Source organism: Neocloeon triangulifer, unplaced genomic scaffold (genome assembly GCF_031216515.1).
Source record: "Neocloeon triangulifer isolate White Clay Creek 2 clone unplaced genomic scaffold, ASM3121651v1 ptg000003l, whole genome shotgun sequence".
In the NCBI taxonomy this organism is placed as follows: domain Eukaryota; kingdom Metazoa; phylum Arthropoda; class Insecta; order Ephemeroptera; family Baetidae; genus Neocloeon; species Neocloeon triangulifer.
In genome coordinates, this window is record NW_026775546.1 from 9,924,758 (window position 1) to 9,947,637 (window position 22,880).

General features: G+C 36.6%; 3 protein-coding genes across 6 annotated transcripts; 1 reads left to right on the plus strand and 2 right to left on the minus strand.

Annotated features, from left to right (window-relative positions):
• Nucleotides 1-23: 23 nt before the first annotated feature.
• On the minus strand, nucleotides 24-7,288 carry LOC132193271 (4'-phosphopantetheine phosphatase). Of its 3 annotated transcripts, none has more exons than XM_059613873.1 (14): nucleotides 3,135-3,621; nucleotides 2,852-3,069; nucleotides 2,675-2,748; nucleotides 2,386-2,534; nucleotides 2,053-2,327; nucleotides 1,909-1,981; nucleotides 1,681-1,855; nucleotides 1,520-1,625; nucleotides 1,322-1,458; nucleotides 1,134-1,269; nucleotides 886-1,081; nucleotides 641-830; nucleotides 311-587; nucleotides 24-247 (listed from the first exon to the last, which is right to left on the minus strand). In XM_059613873.1, exons 2-14 carry the CDS (start codon nucleotides 2,907-2,909, stop codon nucleotides 60-62), a joined length of 2,034 nt encoding a protein of 677 aa, XP_059469856.1. In that variant the 5' UTR covers nucleotides 2,910-3,069; nucleotides 3,135-3,621; the 3' UTR covers nucleotides 24-59. The 3 variants fall into 3 exon arrangements, with proteins under 3 accessions (XP_059469856.1, XP_059469854.1, XP_059469855.1); XM_059613871.1 differs by lacking the exons at nucleotides 24-247; nucleotides 311-587; nucleotides 641-830; ... (7 more) ...; nucleotides 2,386-2,534; nucleotides 2,675-2,748 and adding exons at nucleotides 4,086-4,410; nucleotides 4,545-4,837; nucleotides 4,896-5,048; ... (7 more) ...; nucleotides 6,865-6,969; nucleotides 7,127-7,288 and having other exon boundaries at nucleotides 2,917-3,069; nucleotides 3,135-3,861; XM_059613872.1 differs by lacking the exons at nucleotides 24-247; nucleotides 311-587; nucleotides 641-830; ... (7 more) ...; nucleotides 2,386-2,534; nucleotides 2,675-2,748 and adding exons at nucleotides 4,086-4,410; nucleotides 4,545-4,837; nucleotides 4,896-5,048; ... (7 more) ...; nucleotides 6,865-6,969; nucleotides 7,127-7,288 and having other exon boundaries at nucleotides 2,919-3,065; nucleotides 3,135-3,861.
• A 963-nt stretch (nucleotides 7,289-8,251) lies between these two features.
• On the minus strand, nucleotides 8,252-19,861 carry LOC132193272 (lysophosphatidylcholine acyltransferase). Of its 2 annotated transcripts, none has more exons than XM_059613874.1 (11): nucleotides 19,582-19,861; nucleotides 12,113-12,258; nucleotides 11,420-11,637; nucleotides 10,103-10,215; nucleotides 9,895-10,049; nucleotides 9,471-9,608; nucleotides 9,288-9,413; nucleotides 9,082-9,223; nucleotides 8,919-9,017; nucleotides 8,704-8,839; nucleotides 8,252-8,642 (listed from the first exon to the last, which is right to left on the minus strand). In XM_059613874.1, the coding sequence occupies exons 1-11, from the start codon at nucleotides 19,702-19,704 to the stop codon at nucleotides 8,569-8,571; spliced, it is 1,470 nt and encodes a 489-aa protein (XP_059469857.1). In that variant the 5' UTR covers nucleotides 19,705-19,861; the 3' UTR covers nucleotides 8,252-8,568. The 2 variants fall into 2 exon arrangements, with proteins under 2 accessions (XP_059469857.1, XP_059469858.1); XM_059613875.1 differs by lacking the exon at nucleotides 11,420-11,637 and adding an exon at nucleotides 10,342-10,556 and having other exon boundaries at nucleotides 19,582-19,860.
• An 86-nt stretch (nucleotides 19,862-19,947) lies between these two features.
• LOC132193273 (protein cereblon) lies at nucleotides 19,948-22,702 on the plus strand. The gene is made up of 7 exons (XM_059613876.1): nucleotides 19,948-20,105; nucleotides 20,193-20,261; nucleotides 20,323-20,495; nucleotides 20,558-20,901; nucleotides 20,970-21,117; nucleotides 21,169-21,393; nucleotides 21,649-22,702. The coding sequence occupies exons 2-7, from the start codon at nucleotides 20,219-20,221 to the stop codon at nucleotides 22,021-22,023; spliced, it is 1,308 nt and encodes a 435-aa protein (XP_059469859.1). The 5' UTR covers nucleotides 19,948-20,105; nucleotides 20,193-20,218; the 3' UTR covers nucleotides 22,024-22,702.
• The last annotated feature ends 178 nt before the right edge of the window (nucleotides 22,703-22,880 follow it).

A 22,880-nucleotide genomic window follows, 5' to 3' on the forward strand; every position in this document is an offset into this window, starting at 1 on the left:
TGTATTTTAAAATAAAAAATTAATTAGTTTTTAAAATTTAAATTAAAAGCATTTATTGTTCATAAAAAATAATTAAACGTCACAGTTAAAAGAAAAGTCATAGCAGGCGCTACAGTGCGAGCACCAGATTTGGCAAAACTGTCTATGATGTGAATCTTCCAACCCATGTTGGGGTGTGTAAAGCTATTGTAGTAGACAACATCAGGCCATGAAGTGTTGGGAGTCACTTCCAAAGACGCTGCCTCACCTGCAGATTAAAACCAAGTTTGAGTTGTTCGTTTCAATAAAACTCAAGCAAAATAATTCCTACCGTCATCACATTTGAAAACTAAAGATCGGTTGAATTTCTTGAAATCAGTAAAATCGTCATCCAAACGTCTATCTCTGGCGTCCGAGTGTTGGGCCAAGCAGAGAGGGCCAGCTGCTGTGGGTCTTGGTTGTCCTCGTCTTGAGAATTCAACGCCTGCCAATACACGGACGGCCTTCTGGGCATCGTCACTCAGCCGATCGTAACCACCGGCAGGTTCATCAGTTATGATCAATGGGTGATAATGCTCAGCACTGTGAGGATTGTTGCCACCTTTCACCTGATGAAATAAAAATTTATCACTAATTAAAATTTTGAATGAATAATTATCACCTTAAAAAGGTATGTCAACCCTCGCTTCATGGTGAGTTCGGGGATCAGGAAGCCATTCATGTACCAGGCCAGTCCTGTTGTTGCTCTTCTGGTGATACCCTGGTAGCCCCTCTTACCACCTGAGGGTCCTATCGTTGCTTGGAATGTGCGGAGAGTTCTGTCAAAGATTCTGTCAATGTTCCAGGCAGGTCTATGCAAAAAAATTTAAAAAAAATTTCGAAATTTTTAAATTTGTATGCTCCTACAAGAATTCATTATTGGTTCTTGTGAAGTCGAAGCACTCTTTCTTTGAGTCTTTTCTACCCAGCTCCAACTTCACGTCAGCCTTGGGATAGAAATCGTGGAAAGACGGCTCTTTTGACTCGTCCAAACGACCAAGAGCCCAAACTACGTAAATGGGTCCCGTGTCCTCTCCAGGGAAAGTCTGGTCACCGTGATCAGCTGCAAGTCACTTATTTTAGGCCAAGAAGATAGTTTTAAAATTAAAAATTACCAGGAATGAGGCTCCTTCTGTACGTGATGACTGTGATTCCATCAGTGCGAGAGGACGTATGATATTGAATGTCGTCTAATCCTCCAACTACCAAGTCCTTGCACACACCTTTGTACCGACCCAACACTTTTGTGCACTAAAATTAATTTTTTTTTATTAATTGAACAAAGTAGTTTAGACTTTCCAACTGGTGATTTTGCAGTTATATTGTAATCTATGGCTAATCCACGGGCGCCGTCGATGTAAGCCACAGCGAGGTCGGCTCCAATCATTTGAGATTTTTCTGTAGATCCACTGAATCCAAAAGCCATGTAGTAGTCCTCAGCTACAAGTATAAAAAATGCATATTATATGAGATTCGAGAATAAGTTGCAAAAATTTCTTACGAATTTGTCCGACCAATTCGATGGTGATTTGTGGGCCAAAGACCTCCCAATTCACCTGAAAGTCTTTATGCAACTGAGCGCAATTTGGAAGGGAGCTTTTGTGAGGCTAAAATTGTGTTCATGATCAGTGGCAATTTAAATTGAAAATATATTGGCCTTACAATGACAGTTACAAGAGAAGGTGGCACATTTAAATTGTCGGGAATGATGACGGAACCAAAGCTCTGTTTGGTCTCCAAGTCATAAACACTGAGCCAGTCAATTTGGAAAACGTTCAGGTCACCAGGCAATTGCAGAATCACAGTCTCGTCATAATATTTTCTCAGGCGATCCAAACTTCAATAGTTTAAATAAATACAATTTCAATAAATATCAAGATGAAAACTCACTATCCCATGTCATCAGGAACTTTATTGCCCTTAGTGGAAGGCTGGGGACCACCGCCGACCCAAAAATATGTCTCTGAATTTTGGAATAATTGCATATTACATATATTGAATTAAAGCTTTTTCAAATATTTATATTATTTTTACCTTTTCCACTTCCATCGTAGCTGAATCCTTTGATTCTAATGGTTTTTGAGTCAACTATTTCAATTGAATCTGATGAGACTCCTCTTGAAGTTTTCGAGAGCCTTGAAATCCTTTGCGTCCTCGGTGGTTCAAATTCCTCAGGAATGTAGACATCTCCAAAAGCTTTTTGGGCGCTGATGTCATAGACGGCCAACCACTTGACCTCAGTTAATTTCTTTCGATCGGGCAAATTGACTGTGATGTCTTTATTGTAGTATTTGTTTAAGACATTTGTGCTGAAATAAAAATAATTTGATTCAGTATAAATTAAGGTAATTGGCATAAGTGACTCACGTGCCGTACTCATCAGGTACGATAAACCCTTCAGGGCCTGGTCTGGACGCTGCCCCTGACCAGAAAAATGCATCTGATCCCGTCCCATCGTAGGTGAATTTTGCAAGTAGGAAAGTGTATTCGTCTACAGCATACACATCACCTGAGACCTAAGCAAAAAATCAAAAATTTAAATAAAGAAATAAGAAAACATTTTTTTTAAATAAAATTTTATCTCAAAATAAAATCCATTTAAAAATCAATTTTATATTTTATGAAGAAAAATAACTTTTCAAATATAAATCATTACCTGGTTATCATAGGTGTTGAGTTTTCCTATGTACTTTCCTCTATATTCCTTCTCATCCTCAGCTGCTCGAACCCCTTTAGAAAAAAATAACATTTAAAATAATAAAATATTATATATGCCAACAATCTGGAAACACATTTCCCGCAATGCAAACTAGAGCAATAACTTAACACTTACCAAAAAATAAAAGACTGGCGGCAAAGGTGAGGCGCGTCAGCCCGTCGAGGTGGCGCATTTTCCTTACGGCTCTCCCTTATCATCCACGGCCAGTGCTCCACTTCCTGCAGGGTGCGAAAAGTGGCTAAATTTGGATCTTGTGTGTCAGCAGTGCATCTCAACGGCAGCCATGTTTCTCTGAAGGTACCGTTAACTCCCTGCGAGGGAGAGCAGCCTACCTGAGAAATAAAGAGAGTAGGTCAATCAACCTTCAGGCAGCGCGCCGTCTCAAGGTTACTTTTACCTGGCCCTGAAATTGTTTCCGCCGCAATGGGTGGAGCAGTGAAATACTTGCTCGGCACTTGGACCAAATTGCAGAATTTAACAGGGTGTGAATTATCATAGTAGTGTCAAAAAGAACAATTAATAATAGGTAAGCGTCAGATATTTGTACAATAAATGCAAAATTTATTGCCGTACATAATGGTCTAGTGTAGTAAAATTGTACAGTCATTCAATCCTTAATTTACAGTCTAGCTGAAATTATTTAAGTCAATTTAAGTATTTTAAAGCCTCTAAATTTTAAAATATATTAATCAAAAATAATTAGGTAAAAAAATAATAAAAATATTATAAAAAAAACTTTCCTGAGAAAATTTCTTTTGATTTATCAACAATCTGTCTAATGATCTAATAAACTTGAAAGAAGCCCAAACATTATCCGTCTTTCGCTCACAGAAGCGCTTTGAAATAATTTTTTTTTTTAAATTTCACCAGAAATATCCAATTTGACTAAAAAAAGTATGCTGACAGTTCAATTGTCTCCGTGCGATTCATATTGGCAGATGACAGAAAACATTTCACCGCCTAGCCTATTGGCTAGCCATCTGTTCTTGATCACAGCCACCTTCAGACACTCGCAAGTGAACCGGGCAGTGAGGTTGGTGTGAAGGGCGCGGCCCATGCCCTCCAACACTATCAAATCCACCTCTTTTTGTACTAGAGTGTTGGTCAAGTTTCGACAAACACGGCTGGAATTAAAGAAATGCAAATTTTTGATGCTGCAAAGTAATAATTCATTCAAAATATTATTATCAATGTTTAAAAAATATATATTCCAAAAACCGATTAAAAGAAAAAATGGAATTTTCTATCCATTTCTATCCTTGAAATTCAAAATTTCAGGAGATCACAGCAAAAACAATTAGAAGTTCCTACCACACAATTAAAATTTTGTTATAAAATATATTCTTACCTTAAATCTAGGCATGGTCCAGCCTGGGCTGTGCCCATAGCCACCAGTCTTGAATCTCGAAGGGAGCTCTCGATGATGGGGCACATGGTGCTCACTTTTCGAAGTAGCTCCTGCAACTCCGAGTGCGTCACGTCGTTGAGAGCCGGAGCTGAGTTGGCGCAGAGAATCACATCGGTGCCGCGTTTCAGAAGCTCTCGAGCAAAGGGGATGATGCCGAGCACAATGTCGATGCCACTGTTGTCCACAAAAATTGCTGCACATTTGTGAGCAGGGCCATCCAGTCTTCTAAGCCAGCAGTCCATCCCATCCACTAGCCATGGTCTTTCTGCAAAATTACCATTCATTTTTTTAATCAACTGATCTAAGATTTGAAAAAGCCAAAATTTTCACATTTATGTAAAAATCATGTTTGTTTTTTTATTTTTTGGACTAATATTTTCATGTTATAACTCGGCTTACTTTGCAGTCTTGACGAAGCCTCGTCCAAGCCAAAACCATTTTGTGACATGAGAGCAGCAGCCTCTTTGGCACCCCAGTCGAACATGTTGCCTGCCAAAATAGCTTTGACCAGCTCGTGGTGTTTATCCATTTCGTCGAGCTGGTCCAAAAGCTGCAGTCGTGCCGGAAGCAGAGCCAATGCAGTCTCATTCTCCTGCTTCTTTTGCATTAAGTACGGGTCAGGGAAATCAAATTCCTTCAGTAGGTGCTCAATTGTGTCCAACAAACTTCGCACAGTTAGATTACCGTAAGCACTGAAAATTAAGAAGAAGAAATGATTTGAGGGAATAAATTGAGGAGTTCAATTTTTACAAGGGTTTTTCCTGAAGGTACTGCAGTCGGTTCAAGTACTTGTCTCTAAATTTGTGGGCACGCTCCTCTGCAGTTTCACTGTGAGGCTGACTTTGGATGGCTCGGTCAACATATTTTGAAGTGGCGTCTCGGAAGCATTCTAACCAATAATTTCTGGAAACAGGATAAATTGAAATTATCCAAGAATAAATCTTGAAGAATAATTTTAAATAATTCCTACAAAATGATATTCCCAGATTATTACCTTGCTTCCGCATCTTTATTTAAGTCGACAGTGTCCGGATTGTAATTCTCAGGGTCAGCTAAAATGGGAAAGCAGGTGACTGGATGTTCCCAACGATCCATTTCCAATTGCCCGAGAACAAGATTGGCGGGAGGAGAAACAGGCTCCATTTGCATTGGGTCGATTGTAAAATTGAGCTCGTGAGCACTGCCAGCTAAGTTCTCCATCCACGAATACTTGTCAGAATCTGTTTGCAAATAATTAGATGGAGAAAAATATAATTTTATTTTAATGGTTACCGCATTCTTCGGCTCCTTTTAGAAAAGCACCTATTGCTCCCAAGTAGCCCTCGTGCCTCAAAAACAGTGCTTGCACTTGTCCCCGACTCCAGTAGTTGATGGCAAAGGAAATTGTGTGCATGCTGAGAGGGTGACCCCGCAAAAAGTATCCACCAAAGTAAACCTAGAAAATGTTTCGTCACTTGCTTAGAAAAGAAGTAATTTACTATAGGCAAATTTAGAAATAAACTAAATGATACACACTCTTGGCATGTTGTGCATCATTGCGTAAAGGCAGGCGATTTGCCCTATATCATTGCTGATTGTGAAGAGGAGGCTTCTGGCAATGTCTGCCTCGGAATATTCACTGCCCGTTTCGCTGCTTTTGTCCTTCTGGATTTGAGCGTGCATCGCCTTGCCAAATGACGAGGCAATGAGGTCTCCTGGCAGGCCAAGAAGTTGGTAGTCACCACCGTAAATATCCTTGACCAGCATGTCCAAATTTCTGTGGTCACCTTTCTCCGCCAAAGCCAAAAGCTCATCAAACCCCTTTATTGAAAAATGAATAGTAAAATAACAACAATTATTGTAAAACTCCAACTTTTCAATTATGAAAAATTTATTATAATATATATTTTTTTTCCCACTAAGTTTCAAACTTTTTGAATACCTTCGCTGATGTCAAAAGTGAGCCTAGTCCCCAAAATGTTCCTCCTCCAGTAGCTGTGCCACCGATTCTCTCATATTTGTCCTCAGACTCGACCTGTTTTAATTTTAGAGTAAACATTACGATTTGATTTATTATACCAACATCATACTTTCAGAACGCTGACTCCTGAACCAATATTGACCAGGATGTAGGGAAAAATATGAGATTGAGCTTTCATGAAAGTGTATTCCGGCGTTGCATGTCGGCAGAAAGTAAAGGCCTCGTCAGTCATGTTCCTCAAAAGAAAGTTGCAGCCTTTGATCAGACAGCCCAATTCATCTTCCTTGTCAACTCTGGCAAAAGACCAGTTCGTTTTAATTATACTTTTGGCCTCTGTAACTTACGACAAGCCCAATTTTTCGTGGATCAACTGCGTGTACTTGTACGATCCACCCCCGGTGGCCTTGATGCTCTTGCCAAGCATGTGATCACGAGCGTTGACCAAGTTTTGCTGGATGAAGTCCAAGCAGTGTGAAATGTATCTCGTCTCAAATTTGATGAAATGCAAACGAGCTCCTTCAGACACATCATACATAAGCGTCTCCTAAAGTTGATGATTTACATAATATAAAGTTTTAAAATTTTCCAGAATATTCTGTTTTGAAAACCTCGTATGAAGCAGATTCCTCCTTATTTAAAGGTCCATACAAAACTCGTCTCTGGGATATTGTTGAGTAATAGGCAATTTTGGTAAGTGATCCACCTAAAAGTATCAATTAATTTTTTGTACAAAATTAAATACAAAATAAATTTATTTACCGATGTCAATGGCAAATCTTTTTGCATTCTTCAAATTGTCAAAAACCCTGATTTTGTCAGGCAGCTCGATGCTCCTCGGACTCGACTTGTCGACCATTTCGTCCTCTGCAAATTGAAAATTATAAATGAGTTGTACTCTCACCGTTCAAATACAGCGAGAGCTGATAAGGGCAATCAGACTAAAATAACACTTGGCTACCGATTGAGTATGTAAACATAGAAAATTTCCATTTTAAAACGAGATTTAAAAAACAAATTTCACCTTTCTCGGCCATTGAAGAATTCTGCACAGTGACAACGGGTTCTAGAACTCAGACACCAAGGATTTCCAATGTGGGAGAAGAAATTCTGGGATGAAAAGACCTAATTAGACATTATTATTGCACCTGATCGACCTTTGTTATTGAAATTTGCCGGTTACGCCCCCGTTCGTTGCTGATTGGCTGGAACAATGAGAGCGATGACACTTCAGCCAATCAGACGCCGCTGAAATCAAAACAAACCATCTAGCCTGGAAAAATGATCTTACAAAGGCAAGTTCATCAAAATTTTGTCAAAATTTCTTAATTTATGAGACTTTCAAACCAAATTTTTTTTCTTTTTTAGAATCGGTGCGTGCAGACGTGTCTTTGATGTCACCAAAATCGCCCTAAGAAGTTCTGTCAAGCCAGAAGGATGCTTTTGTCGTCGGTATGGAAAGAAAGCTGAAGAAAATGATGAGCCAATTCAGTTTTCAAAGAGTGAAGCTGCATCAGGAACGATGGCTCACCGGGTCAAGTCTAACAGGGATGCGCCGTGGTTTGAAGCGCCTATAATTATGGTCAGCCTCGGCGCTTTCATGATTTACTTCTGTGCGTTACGAGAAGAGAATGATTTAGATGATGAAATGCGAGTTAGTTTATTCGACAGATTGCCAGGTCTCGAAGAAAGCCAACCCGAGTTAGCGGAGCAGATGAGAAAGGGAATTCCTAACCCAATAAAGTCGGTTCTTAATTAAATTGTTTAAGCATTGTTATTATTTTATATAAGTCAAACTTGTGAATCTTTAGATTGTTATGTAACAGCTTGTACGTTGTCAAGAATATATATGACTCATATTGTCATTGGCATTTCCTTTGTAAATAAATTAAAAATAAAATCACCAAAAATACATGCATCCTTAAATATAATTTTATTATTGTTGAAACATAGTAATTGCCAAATAAATTTTTTTTTAAATATTGTATAGTAAACAATAATTTTTTCCATCAGGACTATTACCTTCAAATTAGAGCTCAAAAATTACATCAATAATACAAAGTTTTATATTTGAACTTAAAATAATTGGCTGGTTCTCCCAAATAATATTACTTAAACTTACTAAAACTGAGTATTAAATAAAACACAATTTATAGATATTTTCCATCTGAGGTGGTCCTTAAAAGAGATTTAATAGTATTTAAACATGGAAAACAAAGTGTACAGCATTGCACAAAAATAAATATAGTCATCACTATCTACAAGTACATAACCTATCTCCAGGAATGATTTACATACACAAGGCAGAAAATTGACCGTTCCTGCCGACTTTATTCTCAAAGAATTCGATTCCGCTACTAGAGTAAAGAGCAAAATACTGATGAGTGTGTAAATTCTCAAAAATATTGTTAGCCATAAATATTTTTTTCCGTGGTCTCTTTGGCACAGATCAAACGGTACAGTTGTTCAACAATCCTTTTTTGGTCCAGCAAAAATCCATGCCAGATCTTCCTTGCCAAGGGCGTACTCTCTAAATGACTCTGGAAAAAATATGGGGCAAAAGATGAGAATTAATATTAACAAAGAGAAAAATATTTCTACCGTAATTGAATTTTGATGAGGTTGACTCGAATTTTGAAAAAATCCTCTCGGTTCGTTCTTCAGACATATTGAATGCAATTTTAAGTGCGTGAACAGCTTCACTCCTGCTCATATTGCTTTGGTCGCAACTTGCAGCCTGGGTTAAAATAATTTTTGATTTAAAAATTTACACTTGTCACTTGTATGATGTAATTGCGAGAGAAAATGTAACAAACCTCAAAAGCCAGTCTTGCCATATTCACCGTCTTGCTCTTCATATGAATCACTATAATGTCGAGCAAGTACTCCCTAATGTCTATTATCTTCTCACCATTCTAAAATTTAGACATTAGAATTATTCAATTTCCCTTTTTTTTCTTTTTTTTTTTATAAATTTACTTTAATATAAAGTTGGAAAAGTTCTTGCATTGAAACATCATTGACGCCAACACCAAGAATTTTTGCAAACTCCACAACGGAGCACAGATCTTTTTTGAGGAGTTGTGATGCCTTCTGTACCTCAATATCCACAGTGTCAAGTCTGTTTATAATTAACATAATAATTATTATTATTACATATAATTTATAATTATTTGTAATATTACCCAATTTTACTTCTCAGTTTCTGCACTTTGACGAGATCCGAGGCAGACGGGAGATTGAGCTCCACAGCCTTTTTGATAAGGAGTGTGTCTGAGTAGTTGTAGTCAGACACAGGAATGCCAAGAGCCCTGATTTGGAAAAAATGTAATCTTTAAAGACGATTTGGAAATATTTCAATAGCTTACTTTGCCATAACGTTTCGCACATTGTTGGCGTAGAGTTTTGGGTTTTGTTTCTCTGCCTCACTTGGATTGTAAACAGGCAGGAATTCAATTTCGCAGGTGCTGTTGAACCTCGTCAGGGTGAGCCAAAGAAGCTTCAGGCTGAAATTTAAGTATAAATTGAATTCAATTTTTTTTAGGGTAAAAATTTAAAATTTTATGACAGTTGCAAAACAATATTTATATCATTTTTATGGAATATTTTTATCATTAATTTTAATTTTAGGCACTTTAAATTATGAAATTAAATTAATTAAATTTAATGATTTTTGTTTGCAAATTTGCTAACATTTATAATTTTAGCTCTCTTAAAAAGCTACTGTATTTTTTTTTTTTTTAATTGAAATGTATAAATATTTTATTATTTAAAACAAATATAAAAACTCACGCTCCAGGCCCTTCCCACGTCCAAGTAACAGTGTCCAGCTCATTAGGGTATCTAATGCAGACTGGCTGGACAGGCACCCCAGGGTAGAAAGCGCCGAGCTTGAAGGTAATCAGTGCCTTTCGGTTGGTACAGGTGCCCTCGGGAAAAATCAAAATCTGCCAAATTAAGAACATAAGCGTCAAGTCATTAGCTTGGGCTGTAATTGTACTTGTGGCCATTCCAGTTTCGAGGTAGCTCGGCTCACGATCTCCTTGATGGTTTTCTGCCTCGACTTTGGGTCATCCCTCCACACATAGACTGGCTGCGTGTAGTTGATCAACTCTGCAGGAACGGGTTAAAAAGACAATCAAGCAAAGAAAAGGGTTAATTGTATTATTATTACTGACAACTACAACTAGGATTTTTTCTAATAAATAAGAAAAAACGGGGATTGAAAGAGGAACGTACTGCCAATGAAAGGGTTGAGGCCGCTCTCTCTGCGTGAAATGATGGAGGGAAATCCCGTGACATAGACAATGACCGCGTCCATGAAGGTGGAGTGGGGCGCGATTACAAGGATCGGAGCCTCCTCGCGGCTCGCCTGCTGCCCTATGACCTTCAGGTGCATCCCCCCGACCTCGTAGGTGCTGCGGCCCAGCCAGCTGAGCGTCCGCACCAGGGCCCTGCCACCGCCAGAAATTAAATTAGCATTCGCAAAAAATTATAGAAAATTAAAACAATTCTTTTTTGTGTGCATTTTTCACCGAAAAGAAAATTGCCAAAAATCAAATTGAAGTGCAGAAGAGTTCCTTTTAAGGCTAATGAATTGAAAAAAAAAACTCTCTTCAGGTTGAAGCTCAGAAGAGATGATTTTTTTATATAGTGGTACCACAAAAACTACCTTTGGTGAAATCTAGATTGGTTAGTTTGATTATTATACGAGAGAGGAAGTGTTGTGTAATTTTGTGAACGGAAACAAACAACAGTTAGTGGAAATTAAGGTGTGTGCATGCAAAGCAGAATAATTCGGGGAGAGAGCAGACCTTAACCATCACATTTATTGGCAGTTTCTGAAGGGAGCGACGCCCAATGCAGTTACCTATGGGGGCCCGCCAAATTTGTCCGTCAATGAGCAAGGGTTTTAATTTTGAATTCACGATCTTAGTATCATGGTTAGTAAAATAACAGCGTCATTTATCATTTATTCTGTCCGACCAAGCTGAGAAAAAAATTCAAAACTGAAAATTATTTTATAATTAACTTTTGTAGCTTAATGATTAGTTACTAGTAAGAGTTGAAATTTCTTTTTTTTTTCAATTTTGATTCTTTTCATAGTAAAAATTTACACTTTATTTTGTTTTTTACTTTCAATCCATATAAATTTACCTTCCACGCATTTGGAAATGTTTGTGTTATTTTAGCCCCTGGCCTTCGTGCTTTCTGTTATTGGGTTTAGAATCATGAGCGAGCGCAAACACTTTCAATGCACGTGGAAAGTATCATTATTTTCAAATTTTGTCGCGGACAAGTAATTTGAAGAACGTACTGCCAAAGAAGGGAATATCGGCGGTCTCGGCTTTGGCGACGACGCTCGGCGAACCGAGGACGACAACGGGCAGCGCGTCAAAAAAGGACGAGTGAGGCGCCAGCACAAGCATGGGCGCCTCCCTCTGCGTCGCCTGGCGTCCTTTGACCTGCACCCGGTTGAAACTACCGAACACCATAAGCAGGCGCACCAATTTACTGATCACCGCTCTCAACGACCTGCCAAAAACATGTGAGTAGAACAAAGAGAATGTACAGTAATTAAATTTGTGTGTAACTGACACCAAGTTTTGTGGGGTAACTTTTATTTTAGTGTTCATGAAACATCAAAGAAGTTTCTCTCGGGTTAAAATGAAAATAATTAAATAAAATTAAGCCTTTTTTTAAGAAAAATAAATAACAATTAAAGCTGAACAGGCACAATCATGTGCAGAAGCAAACAGATACAATTTTATTTTTGCATATGGCGTTAATGGGCAAAAAAATAATAATAATGTCAGCCAACCACCAATTAGTATATAAGCAGAGTGCTTGTGCAACTCGGTATGTCTCTCGTCACGTTGTATTTACAAAATGCGTCGTCGTGTCCCGATGCGATAAGAGTTAACGCATACGGGCGAGGTGAGTCTTGCTGTTGTTTATGCAATTTTTTTATTGCACGTCCGCCGACGTGCCGACGATAAAGAAGTTTTACCTGCGCCAACCCGTCAGGGGTTTGCATCGGACGTCATTTTCGTCGAGTCCAACCAAGCCGACGCAGGCCAACACCCAGGCCAGTGCTAGCAAGAGGGCGATGCACACCACCCGCAAGGGCAGGAAGGTCACCGTCAGAAACGCGGTCTGCGAACAAAAGAATCCAAGATTAATTAAAAAAATTTAACTCTGGATGGAATATATTAATTTTTAAGTTGGGAATGATAAACATTTATTTTTAAAATGAAAAAAAAATTAAAAAATATATTAAAATAAATTGTTTTGTCCAACAATTCCTTTTTCTCTCTCAAATTATGGCTATTAGAAGGTGGATTGGACAACAGATTTCTGTGTCCCATAAGAATCAGTGTTAATTTCTGTGCTGACAACAATGGTTTGTCCAATCCACACTTCCATTATCCATTATCCATATCTCAAATAAACTATTTTTTCAACAATTTTATATAAAAAATGTGAAACAATTGGAAAATAAGCAGCGACAACAATAAAAAAAAATTATTTTTACGAATTCAGGGTTACATAATTAAATTTTTGTCTCTTTCCCCGCAGATTTGCATGTTTTATCAGCTGCCAGCAATAGATAATTTTAGATGAAAAGCGTTTGTACCCAAATCACCTGCACTTATCAAGGTCGCCTGTTTGTTTATGTGTGTTTATCGTACGTGAAACCTCGCAAAAATTTAGTGCAAACTTATTTTGGTTCTCGCTTTGACATTCATTCAATTTATTTTGCAACAATCAACAACGATTCCAAGGCTACGCATTGTTTGTTTGACTGATTTGCGCGTAAATTTTAAAATAGACAGTCATTTCGGTATTCATATTTGATTGACAGCATTAAAAGCCGGTAAAAATAAGACTTGTAAAGAATTTATGTTTATATTTTTATTTACCCAAAGGTGTGAAAAATGATCTCTTGAAATTAATTTCAGAAGAGTTTGCAAACGTTTTTTTTTTTATCTTGAAGTGCCGTTTGAGTTTATTAAATATTATATTACAAAATAAATTAGTTAGTTTAATGTTTTGCGGTCTTGTGTCATTTTTCAGTGACCACCAGTACCAAACGAGCGCTTCAAAAATATTCCGCAGATATTTCAGGCCGTGACGGCCAAGTCTAAAATTAAATTAGCATGTTCGAGCAATAAAATACTCGGAGAGCCACAAGGTTTATTTGGGTGAGAACTAACGCCATTGTTAGTACATCGTGATTTATTAATTTATTATTAGCAAGGGAAATAGAAGGACCAAAAAATAGATGAAATTTTGTATTTTTGCTTCGTGAATTTTTCAAAAAATTTAATTAAATTATATAATAGCCCCTTTTCAAAATATAAAAATAATGAAAATTTTATTCAATTTTTAATTCAAATAAGATTAACTTTACTTAATAAACGTTTTGAATTTCAAACCATCTGAAGTCATTGACCTGCAATGCATGCTAAAGGGAAAAATCTTCCTATATAGGTGAAATCGGCAAAAGTAATTGTTGCGTGCATAATTCTCTGGTAACTTCCATTCCTGTGAACTAAATTGAAATCATAGCCTCATTATATTGTTCAGATCCGCTGCGTTCCGCGGCACGCAAGGTTCCATTCTTTGCGCTGATCACTTTCCTAGAATGGAAACATTATTCGTCATGCGAGCAGACTTGAGCGGTTTTTGAAAGGCGTTTGGCCCACTTCAAATTGCGGCGCATTTTGGATTTAGCGGGTTTTTTCTGCTCGCTAATCAGAGGAAGGAAAGGAAGGGCTCGTAAAACGAAAAGTTGTTGGCGCCGAAAGACTAAAGAAGAAGCAAGACGGCAAAAAAGTAGGCCACGCGAGCAAGATATTCAGTGGCGCGCGAAGAATTTCTCCTCGTCCCATGCAAGCTCATTTTCGTATCTCCGGTCGTGAATCACCACAGGAAGGAAGATTTAATCAAATTAAATGGACTAGCCTGCCAAAAAATATTGCGAAAGTCTGAGCACCAAAAGTTATACTTTAAATCAAGAGAAAATAAGTAAAAAAAAACCAAATCAAAAAATTTACAACAAAATTTCGTTTAAATGCTTTGAAAACTTAACAAAAATTAATTAAAGGTAATATTTTAAAATTGTTTTCCTAAAAATTGGGATTCATTGCAGCGTAAATTTTAAATCAATTATTTAAAAAATTGTTTTTTTTTTAAAGTAAGAACTCCTTTAATTCTAAATACATTTTTTCTTAAATCATTGCTTTTAACTTAGCTCATTTTAAATAATTTATTTTAATAAAAAAATAACCTTTTATAATGATTAAAAATAAATTTAGATCTTAATAAATTTGATATTGTTCATTTCCATTTTTGCTGACTTGATTAAGTTAATGAGTCAATTACTCATGGCTTAGAATAAAAAATCTTAACGGAGCAACTTCATCTCTTTGCCTACGCCTGCTCGAAATAATTTATCGCGCTGCCAGAGCAAAAATTACAATCTATAGAAGAAGTCAGTGACTGACCTCGTCATTGAATCCTACTCGCTGCACTCTCTGCACAAGGTATGCACTCGGGATTTTTTTTAAGAAAAAAAATGTCCCAATGAAACTTAACAGGAAAGGTCGTCGTTGCATAGCTGTGAACATACCGCCCATAAAGATAGCCTAGTACGTGATGTCATTGTCTCTTTCCTACAGAATAGATATTGTTTTACACCCTTGCCAAGAGTGAGAACGAAACAATGCCTTGGAATCGAATTGTCTTTTCATTAACGCAACAATTCCATTCCCCGCTTGCAATTAATCATTTTGCAACCGAGAGAGCTAAAATGGCTGCAGGTTATTTTAATTTGGTCTCCTAAACTAAGATAAAAATAATATTAATTTATTATATAATTTTAAATTTCAACAAATTTTGAATGAGAAAATAGATGAAAAACTTACTGAAAAATTTTACCTATGAAATCACTTTACAATTGGAAAATCTAACCACTTTTTAAGTGTCCTAAATTTAATATTTTATAATTATTAATTGATGAACAATTAATAATTTTTAAATGCTTTCTTATTACCTTATAAATATTTTTAATTTGAAGTAGAAGATGACCAAGAATATGTTAAATATTTGATACATTTATTTCCTTATCTTACAAGCAATCAAACCCCAAAGGAGTATTTTAATAATTGAAGTGCTTTTACTTTTTAAGGAAAAAAAATCTTTGTGGTCAGGCAATGTGACGTAAAGCTGCGATTGCTCTTTGAACTTTCCTATTTCTATGTTCGCCGAAGAACTTTGGTTGTCGTTATCTGTCATAGCCGATGTGGCGTGACAATCGTGACTAAGACAATATTTACAACAAAAAAATTTGAGATCAAAACAACTTTCTAGAAGAAACGATGAAAATAATTAAAAGTTTTTTTTATTAATCGGTCTGCGCGATTCAGTGAACCAGATTGGAATCTTTGTGTGCACAATTAATTTCTCAAATTTCATTTATATTGGTTTCAATTGAATAATGACGTGGCGCGCGGGACCTCTGCTTGCAACGGATGGTTCTTGGTTGCATCAGACACGCGGTCGGTCAGCAAGTCGTAGGAACAAGGAAATCCTTTCCCGCGCAGGGTGGGAAAATCGTGAATCACCGACACATTTTGACAGTTCCACAACAACAAAGAAAATTATAGCCAAGCTTAAAAATATTTTGGAACGAATGTACAGGCCCCTGTTCTTTCCTCATTAATTTTTATCTAATTTTTTTTGTAAATATTGTCTTAGTCTCGATTGTCACGCCACGTCGGCTATGACAGATAACGAAAAGCGAAGATCTTCGTCGCAGAAAAGTATTAAAATAGAGAAATGATCGAAGATAAGAAGTATAGAAAAAATTGATTCTTACCAAACAGATTTTTTTTAGATATGTTATCACTGTTTTTTTCTATACTTACGTTTCGAAAAGGGAAATAGTATTGCAAAGAGAACATTTAATTAAATCTAATTAAATTATACAAATTATCATAAAAAATTAATCATTTAATATTCAAACTTCTTATATTCTGAAATATGTAGACAAAATTTATTAAATTTTTGATTATTATTATTTAAGTAAATTTTTTAAACTGCAAGTTTTCTCTTATTATATTTTAGAAATTCTTTTTTCCATAAAGATGAAAAGAAATTCCTAATAAATTATTCACCTCGCAGAAGAACAATTTCTAATTTCCATAGACAGTGTAATCGTCGAGCGGGAACAAGCGTGAGGCAAATTACACTATCGACTCTACAAAGTGCATTTCCTCGATTGCACATTCACCTTGAGTGCCGCCGCTTGCGTTTATATTTATATACTCGTCCCGCTCATTGGCATAAACGAACACGTGGATGAACAGTGAGATAATGCGATGGCTCGCAGCGCAAAGATAATCACCTACTTGCTGGCATTCCTCGATCAACTTCCTCTTTTCTCTATTAGAATTAACCCTTCCTCAGGTGTTTTAATTGCTACTTGATTTTCTTTTACTCGAGAATATTCCTTGGCGAGGGAAAATGTGCTCGCTCGACTTGGAAGGAAACGCGAAAGAAATTCGCTCTTGTCCGATTAGACACGCCGAGGCTGGTCCGCTCTTTTTATTAGCACAATGAATTGGATCAAATCGATGGCGAATGACTAGACGGAAATTTGCGGAGGGGACTGATTGTTCTCCCGTCCCGTTAAAGAAAGAGACCAGACTTTGGTTGATCGACAAAATTCGAGGGAACAGTTTAATGATTCATTTGTATTGTATTTAAAAACGTGATACTATTTTTTACCGTTGCCAGTTGTTCTGATATCAATTCTATTGAATCGGTATTATTTACAGTAATTTTTTTCTGTATTACAACAAAGTGCTACAGAAAACGTGCATTGCAGAAAAGTTATAAAAGCAAAATCTGCAAAATCTTTATAATAAAAATCAGCTTTTGTTGTAGCCACCGATTTTGAATATTGCTAGAATTATATAGAAATTGTAATTACTTGTTGTTATAAACTTTCTCTCCCTCCCCTCTTTCATATTGATTTACTTTTGATCAAATTTCGAATTTTTTTGACATATGAACCAATAAACTTATTTTCAAATTGATATAAAAATTGAAAATTTGATATAGGATTAAAATATTCGGCAACCATTGTAAAAGTCTTTGATTACTTTACTATGAATCAATGAATTTTAATTCATTAATTCAGCTTAAATGTTTTATATTTTTTCTTACTAGATTAAACATTCAATTTTCTAATGAGGAAGCAATTTTGCAAATACAAAATTTTACAGTCAGATACAATCAAGAGACTGAAAAGGAATTTTCAGAGGTGATAAACATTCAAATAGTCATTATTTTAAACAATTTATTTAACAATAAATTATTGAAAAACTCCAGCAACTGCAAACAAATTGATTTATTTTTAATTTAATCTATTTTGTATTTTGAATTTCAATTACAAATAATGGAAGGTCTCAAAAAAAAAAAACAATATCTGGGTCTTTAAATCAAAATGAAGAAAATGAAATGAAGAACTTGAAGAGTTAGTTCAAGAAGAGTGACGGTTGATTTGATTTAATAAAAAATATAATGTTTTGAAATGTGCGATCGATACGTAATGTTCCTCGATTTCGTCAAACGTGCAGCGCCTTCCAGCTCTATTCTATTAATTCGCTTCTGCATGTAACGTTTGCCTACATACAAAATAATGCAATCGCGACTAGTTCGTTCAACTTTAATGACACAAGTAAGTACGTGCTGCACCACTAATGAACACTCAAGAGAAAGCGCGCGCGCGCGTCTTTTCTTCTCTGCAGAAAGAGAAACTGAAGTCATGCCCCGAAATTTCTCCAACAACCACAATAAGTACAAAAAAGCAGCTGATAATATAATAATCTGCATGATTTGGCGATTTTTTTTCCTCTGAACACTTTTACTCAAACAGAAATCTCCGTTTGTTGCGCGTCTGTAGGCCAAAGTGGAAATATTTGCAGGGTTTCTCCAACACGAGAGCAGCGAATAACTCCACCGGTCTTTTCGGAAAATGGCACTTTTGCGGCCTCCGAAAGTATATGAAAGTCGACACCAGTGCAACGAACGACGCGACGATAAAAAGGAAAACAAGGCAAGGAAACAAATTGCTGCACCTTCAGCTGATAAAGTGGCAACCTAAAAACAAATAAGAAAGGGGCCGCGAGGTGGAATAATTTACAAAAATTGTAGTTGTTTAATTCGGTCAGAGTAATTTAGCTCTTATTATTCTCAAATGCAACTTTGCTTAAAGTTGACTGGAATATTTTACGACTAAATTTTCTGTTACTTTTTTTTTTATTTATTCCATATTTTGGCTGAAAATTTTTTGAAGCCTCGTTGAAAATTTTAATTTGCTGCAACCCGTTTAGCTTCAATAATACCAAAGATTATATCAATTTTAAAACCAGATTTAGTTTAAATTTTGAGATACGCCAAAATTAAAGTTTATTGAAACTTAGTCAATAAATATTTTAAATTGCAATATTTTAAATAATTGAAAAAATTTAAATAAAAATACTTGACAAGATTTAATCAAAATTTAAAATAAAATTTGTTGGATTTAATAAAAATTATGAAACAATCTGGAAAAATACAAAAATAATACTATTTTGATCATGGGGTGTGGTTGGATATATTTTCGTCAAAAATGACTTAAATCACACCAATAAAAGTTAAAATTTCTACTTTTTTATGATCAAAGTTATAGATTTTGCTAAACACAAAAAAAAACAGGTTTATTTAATTCTTCAAAATATTCGACATTGTTACGTAAACAAGAGATTTAGGGGAAAAATCTGTCAGTTTTATTTTTATTTTTTAAAGTAGATCAAATTATTTTTTTTACTTACAATTAAAAGAAGATTTTTACGTATAAAATAATTAGTTGGTACAATAATAATATTTTGCCAATTTTTTTAGCAATTACTTGCATAACAAAATTTATAAATTTGATAAATTTATTATTAAAAAAAATATGATAATATTTTGGTATTTTATAGAAAACAGACCAGCATAAATTCAAAAGCCTCGATGAAAGTTATGTTTAAAAAATTTCTCATGTTTTTACCGCCCCTTCGAGAGAACTGTCAACTGTCGACACACTTCACTCTACTTGTGACACGCAGGCACAAGAAACGAATTCATCACGACTCGAAATAGACACTCACATGCAGTTGTTACAAAACGCAAAGTAGCAAATCACAGCAATCGAACCAGCATAAATAATAAAAGATCCGGCTGAACTGAAACCTCACGTGGTTTTAGTCCGACGCAGCTTGCGTTCGGAAAGATGGACTCGGCACAGATTACGACACGAAAGGGTGGCGTGATATCAACAAACGCGCACTTGCCTACTTTCCATCGCTCTAGAACAAATTTTTCGCGAATTCTTGACAGAAACGTTTGTGCAGAAGTGCAAATTGAACCGTTTTCGGTGCAACTCACCTTGATTTTGTCCAGAGTAGACGTTAATTCGAGGTGGTGCACAAAGGGGTTGAGCAGCAGCTCGGAGGGGATGCATGGCAGACTGTCCTTCAGTCTGCCGTTCATCTTGCACTTGTTTTCCATTCACAACATGACCTGTTGGTACGGCTGTCGAGGGCAAATGTCGCCGAATCCGAAGCCGAATTCGCGTGCAGAATTAAGTGGCAGCCGTGCGTGTGTCTGCTCGTCTCTCGGTCGTCGAATTGTGCGCGGGCACGATCAGTAAACTGCGACCCACCAGCTGCAAAAATAATCAATGCCATTGGCGGATGCGGGGCGCCCCTGGCGGCCGGCGGCCAAAGCTGGCCTCGAAAGTGCAAAGTCCAGAGACATCTACTCGCCTCCTATTGGCCGAGGCGAACCATAACAACAAAAACATAAGTACATTAGAAAGACAGAGACGTGTTTGCGAAAGTTAATTTGGGATTTCTCGCAATTTTTTGCTTCCCAGCCTCTTGATTGTCTTTCAAGTTGGCACGCGAAAGGTGAAACTTTAATCTAATTTGGTTGACATATTCAGGAATTCTTTTATTCTTGTCAGATGAAACGGTTTTAAATAAATGTTTTCGCAGGTTCGTTCCAAAAATTCGCCTCTAAAATGGATGCTGACAGCGAGGACGCAGATGAAATTTTCCACGATGGTACTGATGGAAACAATTTTTTGAAATCATTTATTATATAATTAAAAAATTAAATCTCCAGGTGACGACTCGAGCGGTGATGACGATGAATACCACAGCCCTGTTGAAAACGAGTTGGAAGATTCTGAGGATGCATGGGACGTTCCTCAGGACTCGGAGGAAGCTCGCAGCTCTCCAGAAGAAGCGTCGGAAAATGCTCAGATGTTTGACATAAATCGAGCTGGCAGACATGAGGTTTCGTAAATTTATCACAATAAAAACTATTAAATTTTAAATTTAAATTTTTTTCAAATCAGTATTTAGGAAAAGATTTGGATGAAGTTTCTGGATTCACTTTCTACGAAGAAAACTCGATTCAGAAAATCCCAGTCATCGAGCATCAGACGGTCTCATTTCCTGGACAGAAGATTCCCTTCAACATTTTCCAGCAGTCGCTCATTTCAATGGTTTTGTCGGTCATGGAGGGAGACAAAACTTTTGGCCTTGTCCTTAACCTCAACCGCTACAACCAGAACATAAAAAGCTGTGTTGGGGTCACTTTCCAAATTATGAATTCTTCAGCTGTCATCGAAGGCCACTGTCAGTTGACAGGCATGTGCAGACAAAGGTTTCGCATCATCGAAGCCACCAAGAATAATGAGTATGTTCAATATTTAGAATGATTGAAATTTAAAAGAAGCGAGAAAATTACAAATGACGGATTTTCAGATTGGTAATGTCTGCAACTGTGAGGATTCTCCCCGAGAAACTGATTGTCCCGTTCTACACTTCGATAACATCAAACGCCAAGGACAGCAGTAGAACTGACAGGAAACGAAAGCTGAATGCGTCTATCAGAACCCCATGGCCTACTTTTGTGAGAAGCACTAAATTTTGAAAAGTTTCTGTCTAATATGAGTACTTGCAGGTTTACGAGCAGTACAATGAGCAAATTTTAGTGAGCAGAATCCACGCCCTGTTGAAGGATTTGTGTCGAGGGCAGTTATCCCCCACGCAGCCTCCAACTGATCCCCTCATGTTGTCCTACTGGGTTGCCCACAACCTGCCGCTGGTCGACCAGCAGCGAACGCTACTTTTGAAACTGGACTGCCCTACCCAAAGACTGCGATGGGAACTACATTTTATGGCCAAAGTAAGCACGGATTTTTTTATTATGTAACCAACAAAATTCATTCAACTTAAACTCAAATTAAATTAAATTAAGCTCCGCAAAATGGATCCAATGTAATGTAAATGAATTTTTTTTAAAGAATAGAAAAGAGTAAAATTTTAATTAAGAAAAATTTCTCCTAAAACATGCTTAAATTTTTTAACTTTTCGTACCCCAAATTGCACAGCAAAAAATAATATAAACGTTAAATTAATTTTTTCACCCATATCTTTGCAGTGCTCTAGAATCTGCTGCAGCACATGTGGTCAGCAAGTTTCGAATACCAGTTCTGTCTTCTCGATGAGTACGGACGGACCTCAGGGCGCTTACGTCAACCCCGACGGTTTTGTCCACGACACCCTGACTGTGCGGCACGCCAATAATTTGGTGCCCCAAGGCACTCCTTCGGCGCGATTCTCGTGGTTCCCTGGCTACAAGTGGGTGTGCGTTTTTTGCCACTCGTGCTACGCACACATAGGCTGGCGCTTCGAGAGTGGTGGAAAGTTGGTGCCGGCCGCCTTCTGGGGTCTGACTCGAAAGGCTTTGGTCACCATGCCGGAGGAGAAGAGCGACTCAGAAGCAGGTGGCTTTGATTTGAGGCCCATAATTTGAGAATTGAGGGCATTAGTTGACTTCAAAACTTATTTAATTGTGTATAAGTAAATTTATTGCAGTGAGACTGAATTGGCGTACTCCCAAGAGTATGCCAAAAAAGAAGGAATGTGCTATGAAATGTAACCATTTGAAATAAGTCACCTGATTGTTAGATAGAATTTAAACTTGATAAAGTAACCAGCTATGAAGCACCCAAAATTTTTTGAACGAGTTTCCATGTTGTTGGGTTTTTAAAGTTGATATATTATATAAAATGGCCATGATTATGTTGTATATTTTTTTTAAATTAAACATACTTTAATTTTTTTTGTATATAATAAAAAAATAAAAGTTTTAATGGGAAATTTTTAATGGCTCTTATAATAAAGCCGTTAAAAATTTACATCTTTCATATTTTGTTTTGCATTTAAAATTTAATTTTCATAACCAACACTTGCATTGAAAAGGAAAAAATTATGCTTAACACCCAACTTATCATGTCAAAATACAAATTTAATGAATTGATATTGACCGCAATAGTGCCAAATGGCTAGAATTTGATAATTATGTGACCACAGGTTTATATGTTCGTATACAATATTTGTAATTTATATCAAATGACTATTTGAGATAAAAATCTGTTTGCGCATTACACACGTAAAATAAAAAAAGTAAATACAAAAAATTTTATTAAAAAACACCTAAATTTTAAAGGTTTTATTTTTTCTAATTTCTTATGGATGTGATTTAGGAAGATTTTTTAGCTTCTAACTTAAGCTTACGCGCACATGAAATAAAAGATTGTGCAGTTATATACGCTGAGGTATATCAGATAATCTCTCCGATCTCTCCCACCGTGAGAAAGCTTTCCGTCG